The following is a 12,802-nucleotide window of genomic DNA, read 5'->3' as shown; positions in this document are numbered from 1 at the left end:
TTCGGCCAAAAATATTTGCACAGTGTCATTTATCATTTTACAAAATAACTCAAAGCCGGTAGAATTGGGAGGTAAAATGGATCAGTCCAAGTGATTCTATAACAGGTGATGTGTATTATAACCAAAGTAACAACAGCAAAACTGGGGTGGGCAGGGAGTATACTTGGGGCTGTGGCAACTCTCACATTGGGATATTAATATGATAGTGAAGATGGTACGACAAATGGTGCACTGCACACTTTCTTGGCTGTTTGCCCATTTCTATATGACACACTCCCAAACTACTGCATATCATTCGCAAAAAATATATATAAGAGTAATGAGCAGCGGGGGGGGCGTGGCCTGATGCCGGACTGAGGAGACGTGCGCCGCGGAGCTCCCGGGACCCGATACCCCATCTCCCTCCCAAGGCAGCCATCCCACACCTGTGCCCGCTCTCTCCTGATCCGGGGTGCCCCACACACCTGCCGCTGTCCTACGGTGCCGATTTGGAGGCGGCTGCAGACTCCGCGCCGCTCCTCCACACTTCCCCGCAGCCGACCACGTGACCCGCGCGGCGGCCCGCTCCTAGCCGCCCGGCCCCGCTGTGCAGATCGCCGGGGGGATCCTCTCTCCTGCCAGGACCGAGGTAGCCAAGACCAAGGGGGACGCCGCTCACGCCACCAGAGGCACCGTGACAGCGCTCCAGCCAGCCCTTCATCCTGCTGGAGGCGCCATCTTATGCGACTCCCCTGCGCTGCCTGAGGCCTAGGCGCGCAGGGTTAACCCTGACACTGCCGGACTGCGCCAGGACCAGGTAGGGAAGTAATTCCCCTGCTGCTGCCCACCTCTGCCCTGGGGACCCCTGGTTGTGCAGCCCAGCACTGAGTCCTCCATACTCCCAGTGATCCCCTACTCCTGGGTTCTGTTTTATATTAACCCTTGCAGTGCCGCTGCAATACTCCACGTGGGTTTGTACTGTAGCTCTGCTAACTACTGGACGCTAGGCTCCTTGATTGTTTATCTCTGGCCCCCCCTGCCCAGACGCCATGGGTAACCGGAGGAGGACGGCTAAATTGCACAAAGCAGCGTCCGGGGTGTCTGCGCCTCCATCGGATGATGAATCCGTCCATGAAGATCCTCCATTCCAGTCCCTGGAACCCCTGGACGCGCAGGAATGCTCCACATCCCAAGCCGTTCTTGCGCAGATACAGTCGAATGCTGCTAAAAAGTTGGGGAGATTCTCCCGCACACAGCCCTGCTCTCCTCAGGGGTCCCCAAACTCCTCTCCCTCCCTCTTTGAAGGCTCCCAGAGCCCGCCACAGCTTGTAAGCTATGAAGAGGGCGATGATCCGTCTGACGCGGCCACGGAGTTGGATCGGAAATTTGCAGAGGTGCTGGCGGCCATAAACGGATGCCAATCCAAACTGGTCACCAAGGTGGATGAGCTGCGACAGGACTTTGTTCTTTTAAGACACGATGTCCACAAAGCTAAAGAGCGAATTACAGAAACTGAACGCAGAATATCCGAGGTGGAGGACGTCCAGAGGCCTATGCCGACACAGATCAGAGAGCTTCAGTGCCAAATGTCTGCATCCATCGACAGAGCTGACGACCTCGAAAATCGCCTGCGACGAAACAACGTCAGAGTGGTTGGCCTCCCCGAAAAAGGTCAAAAAAATTCACCGAGGTCCGTGCCCGTCTCCGTGACAAGGGGTATAAATACTCCATGATGTATCCTTCCAAGCTCCGAATTGTGGACGGCCAGAAGACTCGATTCTTCACCTGCCCAACCGAAGCACTTCACTGGGCTGATGCAGCCCCTCGGGCTCCCGCTGGAAGGCCCGCACCTCCTGAGTGACTGGACTCACATATCCTTTTATCTGATGTGCTATGACAATGCTGGACTTAGTCCTGAATAGTTATCTAGGGGTCCCAAATCACTGTTACAGTTTTCTAATATTTGTTTGCACATTACGTGCCTCACAAATGTACCCTGTGATTGATTTGCGTTCTCTTTTTGGTCATCTCGACCAGTGCGCCACATATGGCACTTCATTCTCTCCTCCCTCCCCCCCCCCCTTCTCCCTATAACCTACTCAGGGGAATAAAAAGACTTGGGCTCAGGCGCAGAGGAACCATCTAGCTGTAGTGAAGGAGTGCACCAGTAAGCGCCTGCTAGCCAGGGAAGCGTCCATCTTTGAATTCGGAGATAAAAACGGGAAGCTGCTTGCGTATCTATCGCGGGCTGAACGCCCCTGTGCTTCCGTTCCCTCTATCCTTGACAGTAGCGGAGCCTTGATTACAGAACCCCGGGCCATTAACATGGTATTTCATGAATACTATTCATCTCTTTACAGCTCCAGATTGTCCGCCTCTTCTGCCGAGATCTCTGGATTCCTTGACAGTCTTCCACTTTGGAGGCTCACACAGGCACAGTCATCGGAGCTTGATGCTCCGCTCTCGGCGGAGGAGGTGGAACTGGCCATCCAATTGTTGCCCCCCGGTAAGACACCTGGACTTGATGGGCTGGGAGGTGAGTGGTATAGGGATAACTGTGAGACTCTGGTCCCCCTTCTCCTTAGCCTGTACTCCGATGCGCTTGACAGCGGTTTCCTCTCCGACTCCATGCGAGAGGCCCTTATTGTAGTTCTTCCTAAGCCTGGTAAGGACCCTCTGCTTCCTGACTCGTACCGCCCAATTTCCCTCCTAAACTCTGATGTTAAAATACTAGCCAAAATTCTGGCAACAAGGCTTAATAAAGTAATATTATCCTTGGTTCACCCGGACCAGACAGGCTTTATGCCTGGGAGGGGAACTGACATAAATATACAAAGACTACACCTGAACATAGCAGAGGCAGAGAAGTCTTCAGACCCTGGGTTTATATTGTCCTTAGACAATTGTAAGGCGTTTGACTCTGTGGAATGGACATATCTGTGGACCCTTTTGCCTAGAATGGGTCTTGGCCCTCGGTTTACAGCATTGGTTAAGCTACTGTATAATGATCCCAAGGCTAGGGTACGGACCAATCTTAATATCTCACCTACTCTCCCTATGGCCAGGGGCACTAGGCAGGGTTGCCCACTATCTCCCCTCCTCTTTGCACTCGCCATTGAACCCCTTGCTGTGGCGATCCGCCACTCTGAGGGCATTAGGGGCATTGTCAGAGGTACTATTATTGAAAAGGTATCTCTCTATGCTGATGATACACTTGTATACCTTGGGGATGTGGGCCCCTCTCTGGAATCCCTTCTGTCCCTGATAGAACGCTATGGGGGGTTTTCAGGTCTCCGGGTTAACTGGGACAAATCGGCCCTATTTCCCTTATCTGATGTAGGGGTGCACTCCCTCCCCGTCCCAGTCCAGGTGGTGTCCACCTTTAAATATCTGGGAGTCCGGGTGTCACGCAAGGTCCAGGCATATACGGAGTTAAACATCACACCCCTGATAGCTGCAACAGAATCGCGCCTAAAAGCCTGGTCCACTCTCCCCCTGTCTTTGTACGGGCGTATTAACATATTCAAAATGATCTTCCTCCCCAAATTTCTATACCTCTTCCATGCTTGTCCTATACTGCTTCCTAAGAGCCTGTTTAAACGCTTAGACGGCATTCTCAGGTCCTTCTACTGGCAGAGTGGTGCCCCGCGATTCAGTTTAGCGCTGCTTCAGGCTCCCAAGGCTAGGGGTGGACTGGCTGCCCCGGATCTGTATCTTTATTACCTGGCTTCCCAGCTAGTATATGCCCAGTGGTGGATAGATATAGACATGGGTAATGCAGCTACTGCACTGGCTGGTGCCCTGGTAGGCTCCTACGAGGCCCTTACAAACCTGCTGTACAGGTATAAGTCCCCATCTGATACCCCACTTCCCCTACGTACGGTAGCGGTGTGCTGGCGTAGGGCGCAATCCCTGGTAGAGCCGAGCAGCTCTCCCGCTCTCTCGCCTAGGACTCCATTGTGGCTCAATCCGTGGCTTTCTCACTTCCTCTCCCTCCCGGGCTGGACAATGTGGGGGGCGGCGGGGGTGAAATTTGTAGGCCAGCTATTATCTCCGGAAGCAGAATTACTCAGCTTTAACGAGATAAGGGAGAGACATACTGTACCCGATACGGCTAGCTTCCACTACACGCAACTGCGACACGCATTCAAAGCCCAATTCGGCTCCTTCAGCCTGGCAGTGAAATTCTCCAAACTAGAGACTCTGATGAGTACCCCGGACCTCCCTAAGCCACTCACTCAGTGCTATGCTCTCCTACAAGAGCAAAAGTCCAGACCGTTTGATAGAGCCTGTGAACGCTGGAGGCAGGATATCCCGGACCTGTCAGATGATGACTGGAGGGAGGTTGAACTGTCCTACTTCACATCTGTAGTGAGTGCGAGGGACTTCCTGATCCAATCTAAATTCCTCCATCGAGTATATTTCACCCCTGCTTGACTATTCCGCATGGGAGCAATGCCCAATGACCTTTGCTTTCGCTGTCAGGCTGATGTCGGATCCTTCCTGCACTGTGTCTGGTCCTGCCCTAGGGTCCATGTCTTCTGGTCCGAAGTGCTGGAATTCCTAAATTTACACTTTGATTTCCCACGCTTACTGTCTCCCTCTGTGTGTCTCCTCGGCATCATAAATGAAGTTGTCAATGGCCACTATGACAAAATTTTCTTTAGGTTTGTCTTATATTACGCCCGAAAAGTGGTGGTGATGACCTGGAAGGACCAGGAGCCCCCTCCATTAAAAAGATGGATACTACTTATTAACAGTGTCATTCCCCACTACCGGTCCCTGTATGCCAACAGGAAGTGTCCCCAGAAATTTGATCGCATCTGGTCCAGATGGTGCGCGACTCCCCATACAGCCTTATAATCACATGTGATATATACTCCTCTCCATGATGAAGGAGACTGAGCGTGCTGGTATGTGTGTGTGTGTGTGTGTGACTGATTGTCTACGTGTCAATAGTTATTTGTGTTGTATCAAGATGTCTGGCTGCAGTATCCTGCTGTCATTTACTGTAATATCCCTCGGTTAGTTTTGAAACGCAGTAAGAACCTGACTGTTACCATGGCTGTTGTATAATAATCCTGTAATGGGGGGAAGGAAATATGTGACAGACAATCTTGTTCTTCGGTTTTGTTTATTACTATTGTATAAAATTTTCAAAAAACTGCAAAAATAAATACTTTTAAAAAAAAAGAGTAATGAGCAGCCTCTTAGGGTTCATAGCCACATTAGTAATTTTTATGGACTGGGTGTCCTTTCCATCAAAAAGTAGAATAAGTCCTTCTGAGTGAGCTTTTGGCGAAAAAAATTTGTTTTGTGCCGGGGGCAATATGGCTTATGGGCGGAGAGACAGTGTGGCTTATAAGGGGAGGGGGCAGGGTGGCTTATGGGTGAAGGGGGCAGTGTGCCTTATATGGGGGACAGTGTGACTACAGAGGAAGATGACAATATGGCTTCTGGGGGGGCATTGTGGCTACGGGTGGGGAGAGACAATGTAGCTACTTTGTGGCGGGGGGGGGGGGGGGGGGACAGTGTGGCTACTGGGGGGAGCCATTGTGGTGCTGAAACGAGAGTTTTCTTTAAAGGGACCCACTAAAGCTCTGTCGCCAAGGGGCCTACTTAGACCTGGAGCCGGCCCTGATGTAACGTATAAAGTTTTTAATTTCATCCTCCAATTACGTTTCTTTCCCCACTTTTATTAATCTCCCCTTCACTTATATATAATACTTTCTGTACTCCTAACCCCCTCCTCTTCCTCTTCCCATTTTGGCTTCTGTTCATCATACACCCTCATTTTTGGTGCCTCCCTTATATTATGGCCTCTGTCCTCCATTCCATGCATTTTGTTGCGGCTGCACTATGACCGACTCGACCCAAAATTCTGCACATAGAGGGGTGTTCCAGAGCGCGGTCGAACACACTTATCCTGCAGTGTCCAACAGGAGTGTGTCGCACACCCCATGTTATAGGTCCACCGAAAAAAGTTGGTGAACTCTGTTGGAGCAGTGCAGGGGCACCAGATTCATAAAGAATGGGCACAACAATTCCCAAATCTGGCGCCTCCTGCACACTACACATGCATTGTTTTGGATAAATGTGGGCCAATGACTTCTGGGTTTTCCTTGGCTGTAAGCTATTATCATCAAAATTAAAAGGAAATCTACCATTTGTTTTTATGCATTATGAACCAAACATACCTTGAGAATGCTGTAGCTACACTGATACAGAAACATATCCCGTGATGTGAGTGGTTTTGCTGTAAAAACAATTATAAAATTTATGATAATGAGGCTGTCGCTTCTGTGCCTGGTTCCAGTGGCGCCCCCAAACCCACCACCTCTAATACATTACTCATCCAGCACCGACCTGAAACTGAAGATAACTGATTTTTTTTCCTGGTTCGAAACCAATCACTGCAATCCTATTGGCTGTTTGTTCATACTGTTGCTATGGTGACAGATGCAGCAGAATATTTAAAGAATATTTAAAGGGACATTTTTTTTCAGTAAAGTAGATTTTAATGGATCTTTCCTTTTATATTATTTAAAACATCAAGGGATACAGAAAGAATCTGCTGGGTGATTATTAGGTTTCTCTATTTATTAACATACTCAGTGCTGCACCAGCCATGTGGGAAGTGGAGCATTTTGCATCAGGTGGGAGGCACTGCGGGGCCACTTCTTTTCACTGATTCTTTGTTTTTGGTAAGGGCCATACTGCTATGCAGCAGAAAGGCTAGGGGCCCCCTGACAGATAGTAACATTGCCTGGCAGGCCCCATTGACTATGGTGTGTGCCCATCATAGGGCCCTATACTGTAACCAGACAAAATACATCAAACTTTTCATCCGACAGACGCCTCCAGGACATGGGCTACAAGTGTCGCCTTCCATGTGTCATCCACTCCTGACCAATAGACAACACCAGGAGCGTCTTATCTGGGCCGAAGGGAAAAGAACTGGATTGGTTCTCACTGGTCCAGGGTGTTATTTTCATTTGCATTTCATTTGGAAATCAAGGTCCCAGAGTCTGGAGGAAGAGGAGAGGCACAATCCAGGCTGCTTGAGGTCTAGTGTCATCTGGGGGTCCATGCCATGTGCTGGGGTAGGTCTACAGTGTTTTATCAAGACCAAAGTCTACCAGGAATTTTTAGAGCACTTCCGGCTTTCCTCTGCCGATAATCTTTTTGGAGATGGAATTTTCATTTTGACAAACTGGCAGAAGTACCAACACCGTGCGTCACACATGCAGAGTTCAGCAGAAATGTGTCGCATTTAATGGTTTTTGTTTTCAACTTACAATTTTTATTAAAGTTTTTAAATTTAACATATGCAATAGTGATACAGAAGTGACAGTCAGTTCAATCTGGCCTCGCAGGGCCTAGACATCTATCCATACAGATGATATGCTATATATCTACAAATCCACATGCCTTACATTAAATAGTTTCTTCTTGCCCAATCGACCTTCCAGTGGTACCAATGGAGGCCATTTTATTGCCAATCGTGTTTCGTAGTTAGATAACAAGATAACATGGGAGGTACTTTGGGATAAAGCAAAATATATCACTACTAATAACTACAGGGTAGATAGGGTAGGGATAAACCTGGTGGGGAGGAGGAGAGGGGAACCCATGAGCCTTGGAAAACTTCAGCTTTAAAATGCCGAAGAAACCACTGTAAAGAGTCCGCATTTAATGTTAAAGATGCACCAATAAAAAGTCAGAGCAGTGCATGGAGCGCCTGATTCATGAAGAACAGTATGTAGATAGCCCCTGCATATAACCACTCAGTATATAAACACCCCAGCATGTGCCCACTCAGTATATAGATAGCCCCTGCACATGCTCACTCAGTATATAAACAGCCCCAGTATGTGCCCACTCAGTATATAGATAACCCCTGCACATGCCCACTCAGTATATAGATAGCCCCTGCATATAACCACTCAGTATATAGATAACCCCTGCACATGCCCACTCAGTATACAGATAGCCCCTGCATATAACCACTCAGTATATAGATAACCCCTGCACATGCCCACTCAGTATATAGATAGCCCCTGCACATGCCCCCCACAGTATATAAACAGCCCCAGCATGTGCCCACTCAGTATATAGATAGCCCCAGCATATGACCACTCAGTATATAGATAGCCCCTGCACATGTGCCCTCATTATAAAGATAGCCCCAGCATATATCCCCTCTGTATATAGATAGACCCTGCGCTTGTTCCCTCAGTATATAGATAGCCCCTGCACATGCCCACTCAGTATATACATAGCCAAGCACATGTCCCATCAGTATATAGATTGCCCCAGCATATATTCTCTCTCTCTATATATATATAGCTCCTGCACATGCCCACTCAGTAAATAGCTCCAGTACGTGTCCCCTCAGTATACAGATTGCCCCAGCATGTACCCACTCAGTATATAGAAAGCTCCTGCACGTTCTCACTCAGTATATAGATAGCCCCAGCATATAACCACTCAGTATATAGATAGCCCCTGCACATGCCCACTCAGTATATAGATAGCCCCAGCACATGCCCCATCAGTAAATAGATAGCCCCAGCACATGTGCCCTCAGTGTAAAGATAGCCCCAGAATATATCCCCTCTGTATATAGATAACCCCTGCACTTGTCCCCTCAGGATATAGATAGCCCCTGCACATGCCCACTCAGTATATACATAGCCAAGCACATGTCCCATCAGTATATAGATAGTACCAGCATATATCCCCTCTGTATATAGATAGCCCCTGCACATGCCCACTCAGTATATAGATAGCCCCAGCACATGTCCCTTCAGTATATAGATAGCCCCATCATGTGCCCACTCTGTATATAGATAGCCCCAGCATGTGCCCACTTAGTATATAGAAAGCTCCTGCACGTTCCCACTCAGTATATAGTGCCCTCAGTCCATAGACAGTCCCCCAGTCCATTTAATGAAATGTCCACCCCAGATGCCCTCTTACATAAATCGTCCTCCATAATTTATGTTATATCCATAAAATCTATACTCACCTCCGTCTTCCCCTCTTCCGGCTCGGGTACATACACTATGACGCAGTTGTGTTGCGGCCGTGTGACGTCATAGTGTAATGGTCTGCATGGTGCATACACTATGACATTACGTGGCCATGACACCATCGCGTCATAGTGATGGTGTCACTAGAGGAGGAGACGGAGCCACAGGCCGAGGAGAAGATGCTGAAATGTGAGTGTAGATTTTTATTTTGTTTTTAGACTCATGGTGGAACTTCATATAGGGACTGCCTAAATGTAGATCCGTCTTGGGGGGGGGGGGGGGTCTGTGGGTACTGTGAGCCACTCGGGCACCCCTTTTGATTGGAAAATGGGGGCCCTTGAATACAGTCTCACTAGACCCCGCCTGACGGTGGCCCTGCCTGTTACTACCTTATATTATGTAAATTATGTAATAATATCGCTGCTTGATGATTATATTACAGTTTTGCTTATATTTTTATAATCACTGTGGATGTCTATATAATATCTATCTATCTGTGATGTAAGTGTGAGTATCATGGTAACCTTGATGTAACAAAAGCCATCATGTTCCAGAATATTAGTGATGTCACACAAACTATGATTTCACAATATGAAGGAGCTCTAAAGGTTCTGATTCCGTCCAGACCCGCTGAGGGTTATAGAGTTAGTGGTGCGAGACATTTGCTATCCAGTTGTGTAGAAATGTCCAAGCAAAAGCGAAAACATTGCATTGTTATTTCTTCTGATTCAGAAGACAGCGGCAGCGAGGACCAGGTAAGTTCCATTTTTTGTCAAAATTTTTTGTCATTTTAATATCATACGTATAATATAAAAACTGACTGCATCCACATTCCTGATATTATATCTGACTTTCCATGTTCTAGTTACATGTATACAGCAGTGTCACCCCTATCCCTAATACTAGGGCCCCCATAGGAGAACTTAGGAGTCACCGCAGGAGCTGATTCTGGAGCTTTCTGCCCCCTCCCTGTACTGTAGTAGGGCTCAGACTTGTCCCCCAGCCATGTATCAGGGCACATATCCTCATGATAAATCACTGCACAATCCATCGTATATTAGTAGTAATAGTAATGTCCCCTTATACTAAACAACATGTATCTAGAATTTATCCAGGTAAAATTATGTCAATTTGTTAATATTTTCCTTCCTAGATTCTGGTCAGTAAGAAGCGCCGCACATTTATTGAGTCCAACACATTGGACGATGATGAGACTCTACATCAGGTAAGTGTCCGCTTCTCTACAGTCTTCTCTATGGCCCTGAGCGGCTCTACAGGATTTATTACACTTTTATACGGTTTCTTTTCCTTCTATATAATGATCTGTCTCTTATATTTCTTTATCCAGTCTCATCCATTTACTCCAAGTTCTCCATGGAGCCTTGAAGAGGAGGATGGTGGCTCTGGTCCCTACCAGCCACCCATAGCAGGTACACAGGACACTTCTATAATGATCAGGAATCCCCAGTAGAATATAATAAATTACACTTTTATTACTGATATGATGTTATTATTTGTTATATTTTCCAGATCTGAATTCTCCATCCTCGAGCATTGAGCTGGTGGAGGAAAGGTACAGTATTTATATATTCCCCATGTTATCAGGTTCATATTATTTGGTCGCTAGGTGGCAGTATAATTAGTTACACATTATATTGTCAGCTTAGCGATCAGATGTGTAGAGTCTGCATGTTGTGTATGTTCTTAGAATATATTGATAATTGATCTGTGATCCTCTATTATGTTTTCTTACAGTTTTGGGAGACCGGAGCGTCCCATCAATTACAGTCTCCTGACAGATCTTGCTTCTCCTCATTCAAAATATGTGAACAACTTCCATGAGAACAAAGAGGAGCTGACAAGACTTCTTTATGAGTTTTTTAACCATACCGTCTTTGACGATGAGGTATACAATGAGTAGATTGAGTGTATACATCATAGAATTATAGACATACAGCTTATATTTCTTATATCTATATTGTTACTCTTCCTTCTTTGTAGCTTCCTGCAGACATGGAAGTGAGATGGAACAAAAGGATGACGTCAACAGCCGGTGTCACCAGATTGCTAGGGGACAGCGGCAATCCTTGTGCCATCATAGAGATATCAGAGAAGATCTGTGATTCTGCAGGTATGTGTCTCCTCATATACTACAGCTGCTCGGACATCTTCCATGTCTCTTTATATACTGATTGGAAGTTTCTCTCCCATTCTCTTCAGCACGACTTCGGGACACATTGATCCATGAAATGTGTCATGCTGCCTGCTGGGTCATTGATGGAGATGGAAACGCTGGACACGGCTGGCGTTGGCTGTTCTTCTGCCAGACGGCTGCACAGGCTCACCCTGACCTCCCACCTATCTCCAGATACCACGACTATGAGATCCACTACCCGCTCATGTATGAGTGCACAGGGTGCCAGTCCAGGTAAGATGCCACCTGTTATAATGTCCAGGGTTGTGTCCTGGAGTGTGAGGTTCTTGTATTTCAGGAGTTTCTCTTTATTATTTTATCATGTACAATGTGTTAGTTACCACCACTGCTTGCTTCACTGATATCTACAGACTGTTTTCCACAGTAATGAATAAAGGAGGCTCTATAATTGTTTATATATTTTACCATTAATATAATCTTTCTATCTCTCTAGGGTTGGACGCTGGAAAGCCTCTCTAGACACACAGAGGTTTGTGTGCAGCCGTTGTAAAGGAGACATCATCCTCCTAGACTCCACCTGAAGACATCAGTCAGTACATCTCCGACTCCATCATCAGTCACAATAAAGATCCACCCAAGATCCCAGCAGAGAGAAGTCACCCAGAAGACCTGTGATATGTAACATCTATCATCTTACCATCTGGGCAGCACGGAGGCTCGGTGACTAGCACTGTAGCCTTGCAGCACTGGGTCTTCAATTCACCATCGTCTGCATGGAGTTTGTATGTTCTCCCCGTGTCTACGTGGGTTTCCTCCGGGTACTCCGGTTTCCTCCCACATAACAAAAATATACTGATAGGTTAATTGGCTTTAGTAAAATTTTTAAATTCAGCCAAAAATATTTGCACAGTGTCATTTATCATTTTACAAAATAACTCAAAGCCGGTAGAATTGGGAGGTAAAATGGATCAGTCCAAGTGATTCTATAACAGGTGATGTGTATTATAACCAAAAGCACAACAGAAAAACTGGGGTGGGCAGGGAGTATACTTGGGGCTGTGGCAACTCTCACATTGGGATATTAATATGATAGTGAAGATGGTACGACAAATGGTGCACTGCACACTTTCTTGGCCGTTTGCCCTTTTCTATATGACACACTCCCAAACTACTGCATATCATTCACAAAAAATATATATAAGAGTAATGAGCAGCCTCTTAGGGTTCATAACCACATTAGTAATTTTTATGGACTGGGTGTCCTTTCCATCAAAAAGTAGAATAAGTCCTTCTGAGTGAGCTTTTGGCGAAAAAATTAGTTTTGTGCCGGGGGCAATATGGCTTATGGGTGGAGAGACAGTGTGGCTTATAAGGGGAGGGGGCAGTGTGGCTTATGGGGGAAGGGGGCAATGTGCCTTATATGGGGGACAGTGTGACTACAGAGGAAGATGACAATATGGCTTCTGGGCTATGGGTGGGGAGAGACAATGTAGCTACTTTGTGGCGGGGGGAGAAACAGTGTGGCTACTGGGGGGAGCCATTGTGGTTCTGAAAGGAGAGTTTTCTTTAAAGGGACCCACTAAAGCTCTGTCGCCAAGGGGCCTACTTAGACCTGGAGCGGCCCTGATGTAAT

At 47.0% G+C, this 12,802-nt stretch overlaps 1 protein-coding gene across 1 annotated transcript; it reads left to right on the top strand.

The window, feature by feature from the left end:
- The first annotated feature begins 9,647 nt into the window (after positions 1 to 9,647).
- On the top strand, positions 9,648 to 12,034 carry LOC140104494 (germ cell nuclear acidic protein-like). Its single transcript, XM_072128064.1, has 8 exons — positions 9,648 to 9,769; positions 10,168 to 10,239; positions 10,363 to 10,444; positions 10,545 to 10,587; positions 10,770 to 10,920; positions 11,016 to 11,145; positions 11,235 to 11,442; positions 11,663 to 12,034. Exons 1-8 carry the CDS (start codon positions 9,698 to 9,700, stop codon positions 11,748 to 11,750), a joined length of 846 nt encoding a protein of 281 aa, XP_071984165.1. The 5' UTR covers positions 9,648 to 9,697; the 3' UTR covers positions 11,751 to 12,034.
- The last annotated feature ends 768 nt before the right edge of the window (positions 12,035 to 12,802 follow it).

Source organism: Engystomops pustulosus, chromosome 10, assembly GCF_040894005.1.
Source record: "Engystomops pustulosus chromosome 10, aEngPut4.maternal, whole genome shotgun sequence".
Classification (NCBI taxonomy): Eukaryota; Metazoa; Chordata; class Amphibia; order Anura; family Leptodactylidae; genus Engystomops; species Engystomops pustulosus.
This window is presented reverse-complemented; position numbering and strand designations above follow the sequence as displayed.

What these genes read in the sequence shown, in the direction of transcription:
- LOC140104494 (XM_072128064.1), top strand. Translation starts at nt 9,698, where the DNA reads ATGTCCAAGCAAAAGCGAAAACATTGCATTGTTATTTCTTCTGATTCA. An exon ending in ATGATGAGACTCTACATCAG is followed by an intron (nt 10,240 to 10,362) that starts GTAAGTGTCCGC and finishes TTCTTTATCCAG; the next exon opens with TCTCATCCATTTACTCCAAG. An exon ending in CTACCAGCCACCCATAGCAG is followed by an intron (nt 10,445 to 10,544) that starts GTACACAGGACA and finishes TATATTTTCCAG; the next exon opens with ATCTGAATTCTCCATCCTCG.